This window comes from Micropterus dolomieu, linkage group LG09, assembly GCF_021292245.1.
Source record: "Micropterus dolomieu isolate WLL.071019.BEF.003 ecotype Adirondacks linkage group LG09, ASM2129224v1, whole genome shotgun sequence".
NCBI classification, from domain to species: domain Eukaryota; kingdom Metazoa; phylum Chordata; class Actinopteri; order Centrarchiformes; family Centrarchidae; genus Micropterus; species Micropterus dolomieu.
The window spans coordinates 12,763,148-12,785,301 of record NC_060158.1 but is presented as its reverse complement, the minus strand read 5'-3'; the positions used below and the strand labels follow the sequence as shown (position 1 = coordinate 12,785,301).

General features: G+C 40.2%; 1 protein-coding gene across 5 annotated transcripts in view; it reads left to right on the top strand.

Annotated features, from left to right (window-relative positions):
* The window catches only part of akap9 (A kinase (PRKA) anchor protein 9), a 77,684-nt gene that overhangs the window by 36,354 nt on the left and 19,176 nt on the right, over positions 1 to 22,154 (top strand). For 4 of the 5 annotated variants that reach the window (XM_046059301.1, XM_046059302.1, XM_046059299.1 and 1 more), the window contains 11 exons: positions 2,297 to 2,351; positions 3,241 to 3,588; positions 4,034 to 4,312; positions 6,433 to 6,533; positions 6,735 to 6,925; positions 9,403 to 9,635; positions 15,294 to 15,456; positions 17,398 to 17,492; positions 17,919 to 18,036; positions 19,089 to 19,127; positions 20,082 to 20,314. In XM_046059301.1, coding sequence (XP_045915257.1) covers positions 2,297 to 2,351; positions 3,241 to 3,588; positions 4,034 to 4,312; positions 6,433 to 6,533; positions 6,735 to 6,925; positions 9,403 to 9,635; positions 15,294 to 15,456; positions 17,398 to 17,492; positions 17,919 to 18,036; positions 19,089 to 19,127; positions 20,082 to 20,314 — 1,855 coding nt within the window. The remainder of the gene's footprint in view (positions 1 to 2,296; positions 2,352 to 3,240; positions 3,589 to 4,033; positions 4,313 to 6,432; positions 6,534 to 6,734; positions 6,926 to 9,402; positions 9,636 to 15,293; positions 15,457 to 17,397; positions 17,493 to 17,918; positions 18,037 to 19,088; positions 19,128 to 20,081; positions 20,315 to 22,154) is intronic. The other variant, XM_046059300.1, reaches the window with a different exon arrangement.

Here is a 22,154-nt window from a genome sequence, read left to right as displayed (position 1 = left end):
GCCACAATTCTGTCTCTGAGCTCTTCAGGCAGTTCCTTTGACCTCATGATTCTCATTTGCTCTGACATGCACTGTGAGCTGTAAGGTCTTATATAGACAGGTGTGTGGCTTTCCTAATCAAGTCCAATCAGTATAATCAAACACAGCTGGACTCAAATGAAGGTGTAGAACCATCTCAAGGATGATCAGAAGAAATAGACAGCACCTGAGTTAAATATGAGTGTCACGGCAAAGGGTCTGAATACTTATGACCATGTGATATTTCAGTTTTTCTTTTTTAATAAATTTGCAAAAATTTCTACATTTCTGTTTTTTTCTGTCAAGATGGGGTGCTGAGTGTACATTACTGAGAAATAAAATGAACTTTTTTGATTTTTGGAAAATGGCTGCAATGAAACAAAGAGTGAAAAATTTAAAGGGGTCTGAATACTTTCCGTACCCACTGTACATACAAAGTCAGTGCAAAGACGCGTAGAGCCGCGATTTCCTGTCGGGCGGCGCGAAGCGACGCGAAGGGGGCGGGGCTGGCAACGCGAAGGAATTTCAGTGAGTTGAATATTTTCAGCTCAAGCAAAGAAGTCGCAGGACGCTTTGGATAGCCTATCAGTGTTGAGATTGTCCGTACCTCACTGAGGCTTCAGAGCGTTGTGTGGAGAGTGCCGGGCAGAGCAGGGGATTGAAAATCTGCTGGCCGGCTTTAGAGCTGCTAAACTTGGAGAAGAGGAGCAGAGAGCAGCGCTGCAGCTATTGGACAAATAAACACCCGTAGTCGTCTCGATTCTGCTCTGACAACTACGCCGTTTACACGCGGGAGGAGCTCGGAGTTGACTGCTTTTATTGAATTAGCTTTTTACTTTAGTTTTGGGATTTCAACGTTGATTTATTTCCACTGGAGCTTCTCAGCAGCTAGCTTCCATGCACATCCGGTTCCAGTGTTGTTGTTAGCTCGTTGGCTCTGTCGGACTAAGACTTTGTATTTATATAAAAACTGGACATTACTTGGAGAAAATAAAGCGAGGAGGTTAAAGTACCTGGTGAGTTCAGAAAACATGTGTCTGTAAATTTATTCCAGCTATCATTGTACTTTCCTGTGACTAAGTTACCATAGCATAGCCCTCATCAATCCAAACTCCATTCAGAAAACAAACATTTTAGAAGTTGTTGTCCTGCTGTCTCGCTGTCAGACCTTACAAAGCATGAATTCATATGTTTAACAAATCTGCATCATATTGTAGTTATTTCGGCATCAGTTTGATCCATTTTTTGCTATTTAATCACAGCAAAATGTTTACTTTGGGTTCATACAGTTGTAGTAATGGCGAGTTGTGTTTATTCACATTATCGTGAGGAAAGCGTCCCAAGGCGAAAATTCGCGGTTGGTCTGAAAGCACCATAATAGAAGCTGGTCTGCGCATCCTGTGTAGCACGTGGACACTGCCTGATCCAGTTCAGTTGACAACAACAAAGCCTTAACTAATGAAATATTTACTAGGTTGTTTAAAGCGCTGTTCATGCCTTTTGTTAGCCCTCTAACCTATTAACGTTTTTAACTTTTCAGCCTTCCAGATTGCTTCCTGAGGGAAGTGATCAGCTGAGCGCTAGAGTTCTATGGAGGAAAAAGGAGATCAATGTTTCCTTTTACAGTCACATATATAATGCACAGATATGGTATATTATTATAGAGTACATGTAATATTTATGTCCATTTACATTAATTTCTGCAATGGTTCCAGGCGTTTTTAAGGGGCTGTGTATTTGTTACATCTAGAGCTGAAACCCAAATCTTCTATATAACACAATTATTGTTTCAGTTATTGTCACATATTATAGTAAACTTAATATATTTTGGTTTTGGAGTGTTGTGGTTGGCCACCACCACGGATTCCAGGAAATTATAATTAGAACGTTTTCTGTATTTTCTGACATTTTGTTGACAAAAAGATTAATTAAGAATATAATTGGCATTTGAACTGATAATGAAAATCAATCATTAGTTGCAGCCCAAGTTATGTAATCACTTCAGTTTCATTAATACTTTTGGAATTTAAATGTTATTTTAATTAAATATTTTTATATTGTCTTATTAATATAGTATTTGTTGTTTATAAACCCAATCGATTAACCTCATCGCTCAGTAATCATCATATTTATCAAATTCATACTTACCTTGCAAGAAAAGCTTTGTAACTGTTTTATAGGTAGGTCATTTTAAAAAGAAGTAAGAAAAAAATCAAACTTATTTCAGGTTGTAGAACAATGAATTTTGACATTGTGTGTTCTCTTTCTGCCTGTCCAGTGTTCCAGAGTCCAGCTCTGAGAGGACTGAGGAGCACAGAGAGGAACTACTAAAGGTTTGGTCTTATCTAAATCTTCCATGTCACATGCATCACATCTTACAATGAGCTGAAACGGGTACATGCATTAAGACGCTATGACAGTAAGGGTGGGTGGGAGGGGGCGTTTGCAGCCTAGAGGCTAAAACGTGCCCTAAATCCACGGCTTTGCTCCAGAAGCAGCATTGTTAAAGGCCCTACATCTTAACGATTAAAAGGTTTGGACGTTACGTAACTTTTTTAGCGTGTCTTTAGTGTCGGCGGCTGTATGAAAGGAGGATTCTGTCTTGCGTGAATGAGCTGCACTCCTTTTAAGCCATCTATCACTCATGTCAGTCCAACTTCCATCGTGTCTTGGTTTGACTTTCTCTCCCTCCAAACTCAGGATCCCACACCTCGCGTGACTGCGACTCTTGCATCCTCATGCAGAGATCGGAGAGGAAGATAGGACAGTAGAAGATTCATAGAAGCACAGAAAGAGCAAGAACGGGAGAGAAACTGCAAAAAAAAATAAAAAATTGAGGGCAACAATGTTTGTTTGGGCTGGAAATGTTAGTCTTGAGGCGAGTGGTACTGAAGAAGCTGAATTACCGTGAAACAGACAAGACAAGGATTCATCACAAGACAGTGGTAGTGTGTTCAGGGAAAGTGTAGCTGCAATGTAATCCCGGGGGGGAGGGAACAAAACTTATTATTTAATAGTGGTTATACGGTGGGCGGGGTTTAGCTACAGTAAAGAGGACCCGTTTATTTTAGGAACAGACTTGAGGAACTTTTTTTGTCTGTAACTTCATATTTAGTTTCTGCCTCATTTAAACACACTACACCTGCTGTTATCTGTTACATTAGGTTTAATTTTGTAATTTGTAGCTTTCTTTGTCTTTTCTGCTTTATTCGCCCTTCACAGGACCTGGGTGAGGGGGAATTGTCAGAGGGAGGTGTGGAGTTGCCCTGGCCTGCCAGGTCTGCGGGCCTGACGGCACAGCTGCAGGCGCTGAAGAAAGCTCTCTACCACAAGTATGTCCAAGAAGTAGGTGCTCTCAAAGAGCAGCACAGCAGGGAGCTGAGGAGACTGAGAGAGGAAAGGCAAAAGGAGTGGGAAAGAGGAGAGCGCCAGGAAGAGAGTGAAGAGAAGGAGCAGGATCTCAACGGTATTAACGGTGCTGGAATTTCCAGTGAGAGCCTCGGGGCGGCTGCACAAGTCCCGCTGGAAGAGAGACAAGACTGGGAAAGAGTGGAGGAAGAAGTTGCCAAGGTAGGTGACAATATAACTGGTAACAGAAAAAGATTGCATTAAGTTTGATTGAACTGAAAGGATGCAGTTGGAGCTGAAATGAACAGTCAGTGAATCAATAATCGATTAATCAAACCAGCTTCTTAAATATGAATATTTGCTTGTTTTCTTAGTCTTTTGTGATAGTAAATGGAATATATTTTGGTTGTGGACTACAGGTTGGACAAAATAAGACATTTAAAAGTGTTGTCCGGGCTCTGGGAAAGTTTAGCCCAAACAGCTAATCAGTTAATTGAGACAATATTCAGCAGAATGATAAATAAAATAAATAATCAAAATAGAAGCTAGTTATTTTCTAAATAAATAAATTTCATCCCAGATTTCTATCAGCACTCTTGTATCTGTGCATCTCTGTATCAAAAAGAGTCCTAAGACACATGATCTCTGGATCCATATTTTCCGACAGGCAATAGTCCAGATGTCCGTTGAGTTTGCACAGCAGACTGAGCTGGCTCGAATCAACAAGCGTGCATGCCAGAGGTGCACCTCCATGCAGACCCAGCCGGATGAAGAGGAGTCAAAGGAGAGGGAGAACGAGGAGGGGACCCCCAGAAGTTCCCTCGCTTCAGGGGCCTGGCTGGAGGAGGTGGAGAAGGAGAGACTGGAGAGGGAGCTGGAGGAGAGGAACGCCGAGATCAGAAAGTTAAAAGAGGAGCTGCAGAAATCCGAACCCGGACCTGAGCAGGTCAGTGACACAAACTGAGCTGTCACGTGTAATGTGTTGATTTACTGTCCACTTTCACCACGCTGCACAGATTCCATTCATTTCATCTGGGAAAATTCATTCATTACTGCTGTGTCATTCATTTTCAGATGCATTGTGTCGCAATGCAGGTGTTGCATCGACCACTCTTTGATTATGTATGCTTAAGCTAACATTAACATTATCCACTGCTTTTTACCTACTCACAGGGATTTTGTTTTGACATAATCATTGACTCCAATGAAAATATTTGATTGCAGTTATTAATGTGGTTAAAGCGCTTTTATCTTCTTGTGTTTGAGCCCGGATCCAAGAGCAAAACAATGCAGCAACATGTTTCTGTAATTTGCAGTAAGATGAATTCACTCTGTATGTGCAGAGTGGGGTGTTCTGTTCTTGTTGAATTCTTGAAAGCTAGAACAACTATTCTAGCTTCCTATAATATTACAGTAATTTGAATTACTGTGCAACACTGTTCACCCACACAGCACAATAAAAGGGGGAACAAGATGTACACACACACACATCCTCACTCTTCTCTTTAAGAAGGCTACAGCATCCTAACTGTACAGTAAATTGAGTCTTGATGATTTGAGTCTTTCATTACTGATCTAAGTTAGTAACATGCAGTGGAACATTTATTTTCATATTTTCATATCATCATCAAACACAACCACTCCCAATATCAGAGTAGAAATAGTTTAATAATTTCACCGGAAGCACATTTGTTTATCCACAAACATTTCCCTTCTTGATCATGCATACTTTCTACTCTGCGTGCACTGGTTTCCTCATGTTGATTAAGGATTGCTTTTTTAAATCACTTCTTATTCCTTGAATGAGAATTAATCCCAGGGCATATAAGGCTTTCACTAACCATTTATTGCATGATTAGGCTTTAACTGCATGTTAGCAGTGGCTGTCAGGTTCATTTTTCTTTGTGAGATGGGTTGCTCTCTCTCTCACTCTGGGTCGTGATTCAGTAAGTTTAAACAATGGTCTTAGGTTGCTCCAGTAATTGGCTCAGATGAAATGCCTCTGGACTTACTCTGACAACACTTAATTGAGATGTTTACATGCATTATGTTGTTTTCTCCTTCGCAGCACCAGGAATTCCACCACGGTGTACATTGGAGTTGAGCCACAGAAAATAAACTGAAGGTTGATAATCGTGACATAGAAAGCCAGAACGATCTTGTTAAGACACCGCCAGTATAAAGATGATGTGTTCTCAAGGCCCAAAATATATGGATGAAGCAGTTCACGATTTTAAATTCTGACATTGTAGGTTTAAGTTCTCAAGTTTACAAGAGATGAGATTATAAATGATGAAACATCAGTTTATGTTTTAATGCATTTTAATACAAAAATTAGCTGATATTATAGAGCTATAACGAATAAAGACTTAACTTGACTTAAGAAATGTAAACAATTAGCATGTTAATGTCTGTACATTGTGATGGACAAAACATTATAAACATCTTTCAGTATAATAGAATCCAGTGCTACATTACCACAAAATGTAGAGTCAAAAATAATTACCAGAAAAGGGAACATTTCTATCTCAATCATGTTTAAGCTTTACAGGCATATTTGATGTTCTGATCTCTGAGTTTACAGCAGTGGAAGGTATTAAAAAAAAAGTGTCATTCAAAGCGTATCTGTCTAAAGAAGTGATTCTTTGACTGAAATCAGTGCCAGCCTCACCCATCTGCAGTCTGGGCACAGTACAGTGTCTGGGAGTGAAGTGACTGGAGAAGCAGAGCTGCATTTCTGCTGTTCTTCCAGGAGGTGGAGCTATCACCTCTGCGAGTTGCTGCGCCTCAGGTGCACCTGTTGCCATAGCAGCACAAAGACAGTAGTGTTTCTCCCGGCTCCAAAGGAGCTAGAAGTGCGTCTATGTGTTTGTGTGTCTGTGTGCTCATTAAAGAGGGGTGTGTATGTGTGCGCCTCGCTGTGCCTTATTTGAATTCACTTTTACTAATGGTGGTCACACATTCAGCCACACTTGTTTGCTGCCAGAGTTTTCTGGAGTCTGTTTATCCAACTCCAACTTTGCAATGACGGGGCTGCTGTCTGTCTTCTCTCTCCTGCCTGTTCAGCCCTTAAAGAAGACAGAAGACAGTCAAGAAGAAGCTGAGGAAGAGGAAGGGGCGTCAAAAATAAGAGCTGATGGAGACTCCTCCGATAAGAGCACTGAAAGGTAGGAAACTGGTTATACTGTTCCCTAATAGTGAAATCAACTGTCCTCCACTAAACATTCTTACCTTTTTCTAGCTATGTATTTAATTGTTCCTTCATGATAACCTTTCACGTGTCTGTGTGTGTCTGTGTGGGGTCTGGGTGACAAACACTACTTCTTTAGTGTGGTTGCTATTAACATAACCGCTCTTGCTTCTTTCAGAAACATCTTGCGTAAGGCTAACGAGAAACTTAGTCAGGTGCTGGTTGACGTCCTGAAGACTACAGCAGCAGCAGAGGAAACCATGGGCCTCCACATGCAGAGTCTGTCTGCTTCCAGCGGAGGGCAACAGGCGACACCGCCCCACTCCACCACACAGAGAGCTACCTGGCCCATCAGACCTTATGCTGCAGGCAAGTAACATCAGGTCTAAGTAATAGTTTGGGGTAAATGCTGGTGTCTTAAGTGTTGGGCAACAGGTTCAACTGCCCACCCACACACATATGTTGTATCAGATGTTGGTAGTTAGCTGCAAGCAAGAAAAGACAGCAGACTAGAAAACAAAATGGATGCCATGGACAAGTCTGGAGTTTGTAGTATCAGTTATTAAACAGTTGTCACGACCAAATACGACTTAAGCCGTTTTTGTTCCTGTCTCTTTAAGGCCTCCCTCCCTAAAAGCCCACTTTTTTCTAATTGGACAACTTCCAGCCGAGGGACAGGCACTAGCTGGCACAAGGCTGTATTGATGTGGAGAAAAGGCTGGCTCTGCGAGATTAGGCCTCACTGATTACTGTACAAAAATGCAACTTTATAACTTTATTCACTGATTCTGGTGAAACTGGATCCGATTTTATGGAGAACATATTTACTGGTTTTCCCTCTGATGCTGCGCTGACTCAGCTTTTAATGATTTACGGAGTTTACTGATGGAGAGATAGCTTTATTTGTTGTAAGAAGTTACTTTAGCTGCTAACTACTGCTAACGGTCCCTGCTGCTAGCTAGTTGGCTCAGTTAGGCCAGGTGACTGGAAGCTTGGTGCTCTGGGGGTGTGTTGGTGTTTACTTTTCAAACATTAGTACAGAAGCTTTGGACCTCTGGTTCAGAGCCAGCTAATAACAGCAGCTACAGTTGGCATCAGCTAGCAGTTACTGTAGCATTAGCAACAAGTAGAGCTATCTGTCTATCAGGAAACTTCATAAATCACATAATTGAGGCAGAGCAGCCAGAGGACATCAGAAATAAAACCAGAAAATATTTACCTTTCCGTCATGACTGTAAAACCACTTTCTGCGAGGCATACTGAATAACTTTCAGCTCTAGCTTGATGGAATGGCCGCTGGGTGTTGATGGGCGCGGCTGTCCTATGCTAGACAGATCCATTCATGACGTCAAAAAGGGAGCCAAACTCAAACAACTTGCTGCACACACTTTCACTGAAAGACGATGCTGGAGATAAAGAGAAAAGATTTTTTTTTCTAATAGTTTGCGGGGTTTAGACACACCAGGGACTCATATTTATGTTGAAAAGACATAAAAAAGTGGATTTTGCATAATATGGGACAACTAAACTACAGTATTGCTTACTGGTGGGGTTGCCCCCAAGGTGGATCAATAGACCAACCTGTCATTAGGCTATTTTTTTCTTTAAAGTGAAATATAAATTCTGAAAATTTATGATTGCAATTCAATATTTTGCCAGTTTCTGCTACATACTTTACAGATTTACATCTATAAATAGATTTCAACTGAAAATTGTGGGAACAAATTGTAGTCCCAGCCACGTGGGACAAATGGCACGCAGTCCTTAACAGTAACTGAACACCCGTTTTATTAATACACAAGTTTTTTAAAAAGACTCTTTTCCTCCTGCGTTGCAGACTGCTTCACATATCAGACATAAATTCCAGTTCCCTCTCAGATGCTAGGTAAACGGTCTCCGCTGGTCTAATCACATGTTTGCAGGCAAATTATAGTCAGTCCTTGTCAAATTATGTTCCCGCATGACAATTTGTATGTGCAGTGGTGGCATTGCTTTATCTTATCATGACTTTTTATGTAAATTACCTTCAAATGACGTTCAGCAGCGATATTCCAGTAAAACACACAAAAGCACCAAATACAGAGGCGCAATTTGTAGTCTACTTCTAGCATCATGTCACAGAACTGTACAGCTCATTCTGAGAAAACGGGACTGGATGTGTTTTCATGATACCTGACACTTATGCGCTTCAATTCACAATTTTCCAGATATTCTGTCCTATAATCTGATATATCAGTTTTGTTTTAATTGCCCAGATCAGTTTTTATGCTGACAAAACATCGTCTAGAATATGCCATGTATTTGTTGCATTTGCTTGATTATTATTATTGCTTATTTGACCATGGACCATGGTGGTTTTTGTGAACTCAAATCCCTCAATCCCTTCTCATGCAAAGTAACACAGTGTCTTGCTTCCTGCTGCTATCATAATATTCCTTCCTCTGAGAATGTGAAGGTGAGGTTACAAAGTCGAATAATGAAATGCGTTGTGTCATCTGAACCGGATGATGTATGCCCCTACATCCTTATTATGGTTATACACTTAGCACTGCTTTGCATTGTAATATGCTATGAATATGAACTACTCATGAGTAGCATATTTTAAACGTTATTGGCCTACACCAAGCCATACACTTTATTTATTTATTTATTTATTTATTTATTTATTTATTTATTTATTTATTCATGCGAGCTTCAAATGACTTTGAATATTTGTGTATTTATTATTCTAACAGCATTTAACATGATTGTGCTAATTATTCTACCACAGTATTTTTGTTTATGTGTCTAAAGTAAAATAAAATAGTTTAAAACAGTTTTCAGCTCTGTTCCTCTGGTCTTTCCAGGTCACTCTCCAGAAAGTTGCCAGGGCAGTGAGTCCGGCCCAGACGATGTGAGTTTGTGGTCCGGGGAGACGGAGGCTGATGAGGGTCTGGAGATGTCCCAGCAGATGATGGAAAACCTGCTGCTGGGGGCGGGGACACAGCTCGAGAATGAGGAATATTTGATGGGCATCAGCAGCCGACTCCAAACGGCTCTGGAGAAGATGTTGATGGCCATCACTGACACCACCAACCAGGTACAAACCAAACATTTTTGGTCACGTGGTCTGGGATTAATGTATCATTGTAGCTCGCTTTATTTTCTTGTCCTGCTGCGTATGGCACTTTTTGCTACCTAAGAAACTCTTATAGTGTTTAGTCTAAGGATGTAAACTATAATTTGTGTTCTTGTTTGTGACTATAGTTTTATGCAAACAGGTAGCTGCTGTATAAAATATTATGCAACCTGGCCATGAATTAGCCTTGCACCAGACCTCTGAATCGGCACCTACATCTCAGTTGTGTTCAGTGATTGAAATGGACAATAAAAATAAAATAATGTAAAATAAAAAGGAAATATAAGATAGAAAATTAATGAATAAAGTGAAACAAAATGGCAGTTCAGTTTAAATTATCAGTCCACATCATGAGTTACTGTAAGGCACAACATAATTGAATATAAAAGTAGAATTTCTTTACCAAAATATTACATTTTTCAGTAGCTTGCGGAACATTTTAAAACTTTTATTTATAATAAAATAATTATGCTAAACTGCTTACGGCATCAGTGTGAATAGTTGGACATTTTGGGAAACAAGCTTATTGACCTTTTTGCTGAGGGTGAGGTGAGATGAGAAGATGGATGTGACTGTTGAATCTGTTGAGTAAGTAAGAAGCTGAAGTTTAGCACAAAGACTAGCAATATGGGAAAACAACTAGACTGGCTCTCTGCAAACTTAACAAACTGCCTATCTGCACCTGTAGCTCACTATTTAACACACTGTATCTCTAATGAATCCGTACAAAAAACACAACGTGTAAAAACAACAATTCGCCATTTTATAGGGTTTCGTTTGCTGAACTAGCAATTGACCGGGACAGCCAGCGGTATAAATCACCTCATCTAACTTTCAGTAATAAGCATATTTCCCAAAAATTTGAACCATACCTTTTTAAAAATACATATTTTTTTAAAGTTACAACATTTTCCTGCATTTTGATGATAGAATCAAACAATGACTGACTAAACCAGTTTAAGAATTCTCTCAGTACTTCAATACCCTATGCTGTTGTTCTCCATTTCTAGTTTATAGTCCTTTGTCAGGGGAAATGGTTTCTTTCTTTCTTTTTTTTGTTTTAGATTTCAGAGGAATTCTTCACGAACAGTCCTATGTGTTTTTGCCTAAAAGTTACCAATAAACAGAAAGCTCTAGTGACACATTTAGCCTTTGTCAAATCATTTAACACTGTTAACCCCCTCCTATGGGTTTCTACGCCTGTTCATGGAAGCATAATGGGTATGAGACTACAGAATGTGGCCAGCAACAAAGTTGGCCTGTCTAGAATTCACACACAAAAGAGCTGCCTCATTCCCACTGGTTGCCTATAGATACGAGCTTTATTTACACTAATCTTTTGTCTGGTGGATCAGCCAATCATAGTCCAGTTGGGCAGAACAACCCTTACTACCCCCCTGAGGCTGTCCATGTAGTGCGTCCGCTGCGTCCAGTGTCAGCCCACAGAGTTTAACTAGGCCATTGAATGTGTTACTGTACTGACTGACTGCACTGCACATCTTCCCATTGGCTGAAACGCATGCGTTACTCACGCTGAGATGGATTTTATCTTGTAGATCTAAAAATAGCCCTAAAGAAATTACAAGCCGAGCATCACTGTTGTTGAATCATCCACAGAGTGCATGTTGGTTGAATCTATTAAATCATTTGGATGTGCAGTGTTTGAATATTTCTTTTTTTAAAGGCTACATTTATCACAATACGCCCCCTCTGCCTTTTTCTTGGGCGTCTTCTTGGTGGTTTTTCTTCACTTCATTTATTTTGTATAAAAGAATAGAGAATGAAGACCCAATGGATTTTCTGTGTTTGTCGTTTTTGAATTATAATATATTACTTAACTTAAAAAGGTTTATTATGATAATAAAGAATTGAGCTTCTAGATGACTCGATTAATCTGCAATGATTTTGATAGTCATTTAAATATATTTCCAGAAAATTCACTGGTTCCAGCTTAAAAAAGGGAGATCTGCAGGTTTTCTTCATATCCTGTGATTGTAGGTTTTGAACTGCTGGTCAGACAAAACAAGTAATTATATACATCAAAATAGGCATTTTTCACAACGTTCTGACATTTTACAGTCTAAATGATTAATGAAATACTCAGTTATTTATTTTTTGTTGCAGCCCCATTCAACACCACATCTAGTTTTTACAATCAGATTACATGTTACACAGTTTACATCTCCTAAGTACACACAATTAACAGCACAATAAACTTGTAATCAACAAAGCTTCTAATGGTTTGTTCAATGATTTTCCTGCTGCTATTGATCTGATATACATTAATCTTGTATGTGAGTGGGTCATCACGTCTTGCTTGTGAAGCGGCGTCGTGGACAGATTGATGTAACAAGCCGGTCAGGAATGTTGGAAGTGCCTCTATTGAACTGCTGCTGTAAATAATTTGCCTGGGGAAGGTGTTTGCTCACTCGCTGCTCACTCCCATTGTGTGGCGTAGAGACGCCTCAGTGAGATGTGGAAATTGTTCGTGTGCAGTCAGTATGACGATTGACATGCCAAACAGAGACAGTAGGTGGGACCAAGAGGCAGCATGTCAGAACGCCTTAATTGCTTTTTTTCTGCCGCTACGTAGGGAGAGAATCCAGTTTGACAACTTTTTGTGGGAAGGGAGTGTGTTGTCTGTGGGTTATCTGTGTGTATGGGGAGAGCATGTGATCTATTTGCAAACCTACCTGGCCCTCTGGCTCTAATACTGAAGCCACACCTGCCTCCCTCCCACTTTCGCTGAACAGTATCCTGCTGTGTGCAGCCAATGTAGGAAGTGGAAGAAAAATCCTCTTGTTTTGAGGAGTGAAAACTGACCTGGAAGTCTGGGATTTAATGTTTTTTTTTTTTTTTTTAGGGGTGGGTAGACAGAAGCAAAGTGAGTGTTACAGAGTGACAGTACCATGGCTAGGGTAAGTAAACCTCGCATGACAAGAGAGGGGTCCAGCACCACTGAGTAATACTGTGGTATGCCTATGGGAGCGTGCGTGGAGAGGGAATGACAGCAATCCTAGAAGAAGTAAAAAGGAAAGACTTAAGATCCGAGCGCTGTCATTTCACCCTCAGCTCGCTGTCGCTTGGACCAAACAATTAAAAGGGGCCCCTGCGAGGCTTCCCTGAAGGACGGTGTTGCTACGGCGGCATAGTATTGTTAATGAATCTCCAGAGAGAGAGAGAGAGCAGAGAGAGCAAGCCGGAGCAGACGTGGGGGTGTGAGCTTTACCAAGTGGTATGAAATGGTTTCACTTTGAAGAAAGAAGGTCAGAGAATACTGAGGGCGAGGGTTGGAGATATTCAAAAGAGGACACGAAGAGACAAAATGCTTGCCTTTGTGTGTACATACCACCCTGTTCAGGAATGCTCTTTAAGCTGCTAAACTAAGATGTGACTTCCACCTGCTGCCGAGAATGACACTTTTGGTAGGACCATGACAATTCTCACCGTTGCCAGATGATTTTCTCTTTCAATATTTACCTGGAACTTGTTGTTCCTCCACCAGGCAGAATGGGATTAAGGTGACATGAATGTCACCCTCTCCGAATGCTGTTTACTCTTCTTGTGTGTGCGGCAAACACATAGAAACTGTTGCTTGGAGCTATCCACAACGTTGCTCTCTACTTCATTCCCCATTGGACTTAATTCTCAGTTGCGGTTGCGCATCTCAGCCGGACGGATCACAGCAAATGGAAACCTCTTTTGATGACTCCAGAAAAGCAGCTCCGACATAACAAACCTTCATCCATCCGTCCTTTACTATGGATTCCTATCGCTCTTACTGGAACTCCAGCATGCAGAGCAGCACGTGGGTGGAAGGGGAGGACCAGGATGTGTACGAGGTGGAATCTCGTGTACCCCTTCCCCGACCTTTCCCACTATGCAGCACTTTGAACGAGAAAAATGCTGTGGTGGTGCAGACTCAGATCTCGCATGTCAATCACAGGACTAATGGTCACCTTCTTAAGGTTATATCCAGAATCTCCCTGCCCACTCCTCCTTATACAGTAAGTTTACACCTGATACAACTGTGTTGTACCAGTTATTAAATTATTCATAGAGGGTTTGTGCAACATCCAAAAGTATGCATTGGATGGAGAGAACAGTGCTGTTGATTAATATTTTATAGGTACAATTTCACAGCCTGTTTCTTATGTAGTTCAGATCTGCACATGCAAATTTGATGTAAGCTAAATGTCATTTGACGTGTGAGCACTGCACCTCTTTCTGACCTGCTTTTGAAACAGTAGGTGAATGATTATATGACTTCTGTGTGGCAGGGTCACATTAGCACTTCCTGGTTCCCATAATGTTACAGTAAGACCTCTGCTCAGGGAGATATGAAAATCTATGAAAAGTACTGTTACTGTGGGATGAATGTGAGCATGCTGAAGCGTAATTGCATTATGATTTCATAACTGTGCCACAAGGAAATGATGCCTTCTGTGACCTAACCAGAGGGTCATAATACAAATGATATCATTATCCGTAACATCTGCAGATAATCTCATTTTATTATTGACTTTTGTACAAGTTGCCCTTTTTGTGATATGCCAGTGCACTTATATTGAAGTCTGTCTTGAAAACCTTGCACATTATGCATAAACTGTGCTGTCAAACTATTTGTAATAGTAGTATATTCTTAAAGGTGGCAACAAAATGCTTTTCTAATTTACGTAAAAAAAATAATAACCTGCTTAACTTGATTTATTTAAAATGAATCATATTAGTAATGAACTACAATCTACCTCATATAGTAAGTAGACAAAATCTGTTTTTCTAATGGGCTGGAGGATATGGTTGAAATCATTATCATTAAACAACATTATACATATCATGTTCATGGTAAATATGTATAAAAGAATGTGTCAAATAATCACATGGACATCGAAAGCAACAAACTGTGGTCTACTGTTATGAATTACACAAGAACTTAAGTTCAACTGCGCAACAGAAATTTGTAGTGAAATTATATGATCAATAGTCAAAATGCGATTCAGCTGAAAGCATTAAATGATAAGCGGTAGAATTAATTTATGGCCATGCTCCATTTCCATACTAGAACGAAAAGAAAGTTGCTTTTACCTTCTCTCATGTCGTGTGAAAGTTCACAGTGGAGAAATGTAGCTGTATACCGTAACATCACCTCTGACATTTGGTGTCATTACTGGCTCATTTTACATGATAGATACTTTCCCAAGGTTTAATGAGGTGATCCAGTGATTTTAGAACTAATTATAAAAGACTGGTTAAAATCAATGCAGCAAAGGCTGAGATATCCTGACTGTGAGATCTTTCCAAGCAAAAATACTCGATTTTACAGCAGAATAGCGTCTACCCCTGTCTCCTAAATGGACACTTCTTTCAAACCCCACATCTTCAATCTGTAATACAGGCTTTCTGGTGTCAAGCACAAGCCGAGGTTACCCTGATGAAAATGCCACAAAAATTATACAGCAGTTTTCACCTCATGAATTGTTCTCCATTTGACGAGTTAACTGATCTTCATGTGTAAAATCGATGGCGTGCACCATTAGGGGCCATGTTCCTCTAAAACTTATTTAATGCATAGGCCAGTCGTTCTTCCTACTTGTGTGACACCATCTCTTTCCCTCTCAGCTTGAACATGCCCGGATGACCCAGACTGAGCTGATGCGGGAGTCCTTCCGCCACAACCAGGAGATGAACGAGCTGCTGCAGAAGCAGGAGGAGTTGCAGGAGAGGTTGTCCGAGGAGGCCCGGGCACGCGAGCAGCTGGCTCTGGAGCTTCACCGGGCTGAGGGTGAGTTTTTTTCTTCTGGATCTACTGTTTGCAGCTTCTACAAGCCATCTTCTTCAATGCAACAGGAAGAAATTCAGTTACTGTTACTCTATGGGCTCTCCAATTGATGATGTGCGCCTTTATGTCAGAATGATTATGGAAGACAGTGAGCATAAGGCACTTAAGTGAAAAGGCATGTTTGCATGTGTTTGTGGGGAGGGGGGTGTTAGAGGGAGTGATGGGATCAGCTGTGTGAAAGGGAAAGTGTGAGACCATCTGTGGTGAGAAATCGACAAATGGTCATTTCTGTTTGTCAGCCCTGTCTCTGATTTGTGTTTGAACGTCTGATTACACGTGTGACATCTGAATCATGAGGGTTTGTGTCTGGAGATGTCTGGAGATGTGAGACAACGGCCATCAGTTTAAGTACTACGACAGATCAGAGCTCAATGTCCTGTCCTTGTCAGAGACAGCTGGTCCATGAGGGTCAGCTGTTAACAACCACATCCGCTCTCTCACACACCAAACCCAGTCGACTGTTTTTAGGTCCCTCTCAGATATTTGGCTAATGTACAGTACAACAGTCATCTTTCTTTCTTGCTTTGTGGACACAGTGGTGAGTTTATAGCTGTTACTAATCGTATATTGTCTTTTACTTGAGTAGTATGTTTGTTTTCTGTAATCCTTTAGAGGTGCTGAAGAACAGCAAATATTTGCTGTCGCATAAAGTGTTATAGTTTTATAGAAGAAGACCATGTGGCAAACTGTAGAGAGGCTGCAACTAACAATTATTTTGTAAATTTTTTTCTCGATTCGTCATCTTTAGTCTATTAGGCATTCACAATTTCTCTGAGCCCTTACGGAGAATCAATGTTACACCCCAAGCTGTCAACCTGTCATTTCATATAAAAGAGTTACAGACACATCTGGTCATGCGGCATGCTTCTTTTTCTTTACTTTTAGGGAGTGCTTGAAATCAAATACTTGCAAATACTTTTGTCTGGGTGATCCACACAAATAAAAGGTCTGGGTGTGGCCTTTTCAAACTGGTTTTAAATGAACCCAAGAGACAGGCTCAACCTGGAAAAAAGATCCTCTTCGCTAATTGATGGAAAGTATTATCAGGTAGTCTGTGAAAACACTTAACCGGATGAAAAGTCAGCTTTTGTTATATTTGAATCAGGAATTTGACAAAGTTGGACAATATTAAGAAATTGAATTATTGTGTTGTAGAGTAAATCGAATTAGATTCCCAAGAGAGCTCTGTGTAGTTAGTGGACATTGTTTTTTTAGCCAGTAATCCTGTTCATGGCTGTGTATCATGGAGGAATCCCTCCTTAGGCAAACTTTACACACAGCTTTGGTTCCTGCTTAGATGTCTGTAATAATAGTTATCTCCTGACCACACAGGTGACATTTACCTTCTGCCTCTCTGTTTTAAATAAAACGCATTGAACATTGCAAACAAGAATCATGTCACAAATTTTACCTTAGAATGGCTCTCATTCTGCGCAAGAGTTGCATTTACAGTAATTAATAAATTATCGTGTGTGTGTGTGTGTGTGTGTGTGTACCCCCTTTCCTGTAACTATGAACTGAAAACCATTCTGGTGCTTCATGCTTGCTGACCTGTGACCGAGCAGTACAGTAATTATTGAGCATTTCTTTGTGTTTACAGCTCGGTTTTGTGCTGCATGTCAAGCAAAATAGGTCAGACATGCTCACTTGTGTTCGCCTCTGCGTTTATGTACGTATGTTTTGCGCACTGTTGTGTTGTCGGTAACCTTGGATTTTGTATCCCGCTGTTAAGTGCTCATTCATACAGTATGGGTGGCTGCCGTCATTCCTATCTTCTGTTAATTGATTGCAAGAATGGGAGTGTAAGAACAATGCAAAAACTCTTAATAGTTTCTATTAAAGCGGCCTTTACAGCTGTCCTTCTCTTGCTTTGTCCACATTCAGGTCTGATTGACGGCTACACGGATGAGCGGGCTGCGTTAGAGGAGCAGTTGCGTCAGAAGGAAGAGCTCCATCTGATCCTCGAGCAAGAGCTGCAGGTGAGGCATTCCAGCTGCAGCTTTTAGAATTTTTGCCTCGGGCTCAGTTCAGTAGCGACTCACGAGTAAGTGCTTGAGGTTGATTTCAAGCCAGTTAAAATGTGTACGTGTAAAATAAAATGTAAGATGTGATGTAGTTTTGATTCTCTTTGGTGTCATATTCATGTATCATCATGTATATATCCAGCCTATAGTGCTATAGTCCTATAGTCAAGGATAAGTCTTATGGTGTTCTATTCTAAGCCAAAACCCACAATAAATTGATCCCGCTAACAAGTATTGTCTGTGTAGCCAAAGCCAAATATATCTTTACAATTAGGAAAATGTAAAATATTGCCATAACAACATATATTTACATTTAACTTACACAGTAGAGTGTGTAGAGTTTTCTGCAAGTCTGTAGCTGAAGATCATTTCTCCATGCAGGTAACAGGTAGCCGTCTGCACGAGTTGGAGCAGGAGAGGCTTCAGATGCAGGAGGAGCGGGAGCTGCTGTCACGCCAACAAGATGCCATGAGGGAGCATGCTGGGCCCCGTGAGCTTCGTATGTATCCCATAATATATACACATCTTTATTAGCCCACTCACAGTGAAAATATTTGGAAATTTATTTATTCAACTTGGTCTGAACATCTAGTGTAGTCTGTATTTTGTGAACTTAATTATAGACATCCTAGCAAAAAGGAACAAAAATACTAAATCTCACCTCTTGGGTGAAGGTTGTCTGTTCTCTTTGTCAAAACTCAAGTTTCAAGTAACAGTTTGTTTGGTGTAGTTATATTAATAAAAACAAGATCAAAAGTAGCTTTATTACCGAAATTAAAACATTAATTGCTCCTTGTATTTTACCTGACAGCAAGATTAGTGTGAATGATTAGTGTAAATTATTAACCCAGAGTCAGTGTCAGCTGCATGTCATACAGTAGTTGTAATCAGTGTCTTTAGCTCCTCTTTCAAAATAATTGATTGACAGTATACAATACCTAGAACTGCATCTATAGGTACTGGTTTCTTGGAAAAGGGCTGCAGTTCTGTTTTAAAGGTGCTCTGCGTTCTTATTGATTTATTTTGTAGTTATTGTGTTGCTGTGAAAATGAAACAAAAATGCATGAGCCATAATGAGTGACAGGAATTCTGACCAAGGGTCAAAAGCCAATAAAAAATGTTTGTAGTGTAACAACGCAGAGGCAAGTCTTTGATCGTATCTACATTTTTTTTAAATACTTGCTACCTGTACTTGTGTGCCTCAAATCATACATTTACAGGTAATTGCCAAGAAAGGTTCCAGAAACATGAAGCTTGATAGCTGAATCTGCTAATTCTGCATTACAACCCCTGTATTATCAAAAAGGTATCCCATGAGTACATTGTCTGATAAAATGGTGAGTATTCTGTATCTAAGGATGTAAACCAAATGGGCGATTTCAGAAACCTTTCCCTTTCACAGCATCCTTTCTACAGCCTTAACTTACTACTGTGAACAGAAAAGCACTTTCATTCTATCTTCACCCTTTTCACTTCTTTTTCTACCGGTTGTCCTGTTCATGACAAAAACAAGAGCATGTTACATTCCTGTGCTTTCTTATTCTCCTGTAGGCCTAGTTGAAGCTGCAATGGTTGCAGCACCTGAAGCAGGTGTGTCCACTTTGAGCATGGCTCAGTCATATCTACTGTATGTTCTAATAATTGTCTACTGTAGCTGACAGTATTTCTCTCTAACCCAACTCCGGCAACTCACCAACAAAGCTTGGAGCTTGCTTGCTATGGGCTCACAAACTCACTCAATTCAATCACTAACCTTCAGCTTCAGCTTTTCATTTTGATTGATTTGTGTCTTGGTTTGTTACTTTTAATGTCTTGGAGTCAGTGTTAGCACTCATTTTTAGCATGATGAAATTAAAGTAATCTTCAGACGCCCATATGTAGTCATTATTTCCTAATTGTCAATCATCTACACTATAATTTGAGCTATGTTTTTTAATAAGTATATATTCTTTAAATTCTGTAGATGCTGTGCTTACAGCATTTCTTTGAGTGAGATGATTGGCCGTTCAGGAAGTCCCTCTCCCCTGCCTGTAAATGCTTATTGGGCATGGATATTGCAATGTCCGGGCTGTCCACGTGTTTGTTCTGTCATTTGCACTCTCTCACCTTGTTACTTTTGCACTAATCCTGGGGGATTTGATCCTGGGTAAACCGGTGTGGGTTGTTCACTGAAAGGTAGCGGAGGGGCAAAGAGGCATCATGATGGGAAATCATGTTCGTGGCATTATTGTTGGAAAGTTGATTGAGATGTTGGAGGAGTCTGAGTTTAGCCATGTATTCAGATGGAGCTCTAAAAGTGACCACATTATATTAAAATTGCATCATTTCAATGAAGAAAGTTGATTATTATTTTTTACAACATGGAAAAATTTGCATTTAATCTAATCACATGGCTCACAGACTTCAGGCTCTTCCTTAGCTCCATCTCAGCATTCTGTTTGTCACCGAAATCAAACCTGAATGAATAATTACCTAAAGTTAGCCGCCTTTATTTGACAGGCAGTGGTACCTAACCTCTCACCCCTCCTCCACTTTACTCTGTAGACCTGCTGGAGGAGACCGAGAAGCTGATGAAAGAGAAGGTGGAGGTCCAGCGTCAGGCGGAGAAGGAGAACACCGACCTCCTGAAGCAGGTGAAGCTGCTGGAGGCGGAGCTGGAGGAGCAGGTCAACAAGGTGATCGAGCTGGAGCACGCTCAGCGGACAGAGAGCGGAGACCTCCAGCAGCAGATCCAAGCTCTGGAGAAACAGCTGGAGAAGAACAGGAGGTTCCTCGATGTAAGTGACAAAGACGGTGACCTCTGATGTCATGTAGCTGTGCGGTTTGTCCAAGGCAGTTTTACTAATGCATTCAAAATTATGTATACTCTGATGTCAGGGGACAAAATAATTTTATTTTGATTCCTTTTCGGGCAGTCTTTACATCATAAAGGAAATTCTTGTATTCTTGTACCAGCTCTTCTAATTGAAGATGAAATAATTAGTTAAATAATTCAGTTAATCGATGAATTGTTGCCAAAAAATTAAATTGATGTGATATGATATTGTGTTTCCAGCTCTTAAATGTGAATATTTGCTGCTTTTCACTGTCTTAAATCACATTAAAATAAATCTTTGGGTTTAGGAATGCCGCTTATTGTCCCCTTTTAGTTATTGACATAGCCGTAGTGATATGTAACAAGTGAAAACTATTTTAAAGCTCATTACATTATGTATCTCGCAAGGTATGTATTATGATGACTGGATATATTGTGGACAACACATTTAATAATTTTCCAACAGCTTTATGTTACAGTTGTATGTGACCAGACAAATTTATTTTTGACAGTCAGACTGATTTGAATGAATGTTGGTTAATAAAGGCTCACTGTTATTAAGTTAAGGCAGGGGTAGCTGCTAAACATTCTCATTTCATTTCAGGCTGAAGCTAGTCAATCCTGATATAACCTGATGATCTACCAACCTCACATTTGGCTCTTGGTATAATGAGTTGTGTTCCCATTATCATAATTGGGTCACTTGGCCAGGAGTTGGCATAGTCTAATTGAGATTTGAATGCAGATTCCTTCTATTCTCTCTTGTTGATGTCGGTTATACACTAATATGAAATGAGCACATTTGTAAACATGTAATTTTCTAATTCAATTATTTGGCCAGTTCCTTTTATCATAGACATAGTCTTATTCATCAGTATTATGCAGGAAAAAATGGTTTCCATTTTGACAGCCAATAGTGCAACAAGTTTGTTTAATTTGTGATTGATTATGTAGCCATGAAAAACTCCATAATTGGGTTCATGTGATCCTGTAAATATTTTCTGTGGTAATCTAAATTTAACCACCCTGTGAAGCCAAAGACAAATTTCCGTATTTGTGGACAATAAAGATCCTTTAGATTAGCGGAAGAAAACAGTTGGTCTTACATAAGTGGATACTCGGTGGAGACACTGGACTCTTAGCGGCTCCTATAAACATTTCGGATGCTGGCAACTACATGTGTCTCTCCATCCATGCATTTGCAAATGGACACATAATTTGCACCATAGGTCAGTACTTACAGTGGTTACGGAAAATATTCAGACCCCTTTAAATTTTTCACTCTTTGTTTCATTGCAGCCATTTTCCAAAAATCATCAAAATTTATTTCTCAGTAATGTACACTCAGCACCCCATCTTGACAGAAAAAAACAGAAATGTAGAAATTTTAGCAAATTTATTAAAAAAGAAAAACTGAAATATCACATGGTCATAAGTATTCAGACCCTTTGCTCAGTATTTAGTAGAAGCACCCTTTTGATCTAATACAGCCATGAGTCGTTTTGGGAAAGATGCAACAAGTTTTTCACATCTGGATTTGGGTATCCTCTGCCATTCCTCCTTGCAGATCCTCTCCAGTTCTGTCAGGTTGGATGGTAAACGTTGGTGGACAGCCATTTTCAGGTCTCTCCAGAGATGCTCAATTGGGTTTAAGTCAGGGCTCTGGCTGGGCCATTCAAGAACAGCCACGGAGTTGTTGTGAAGCCACTCCTTCGTTATTTTAGCGGTGTGCTTAGGGTCATTGTCTTGTTGGAAGGTAAACCTTCGGCCCAGTCTGAGGTCCAGAGCACTCTGGAAAAGGT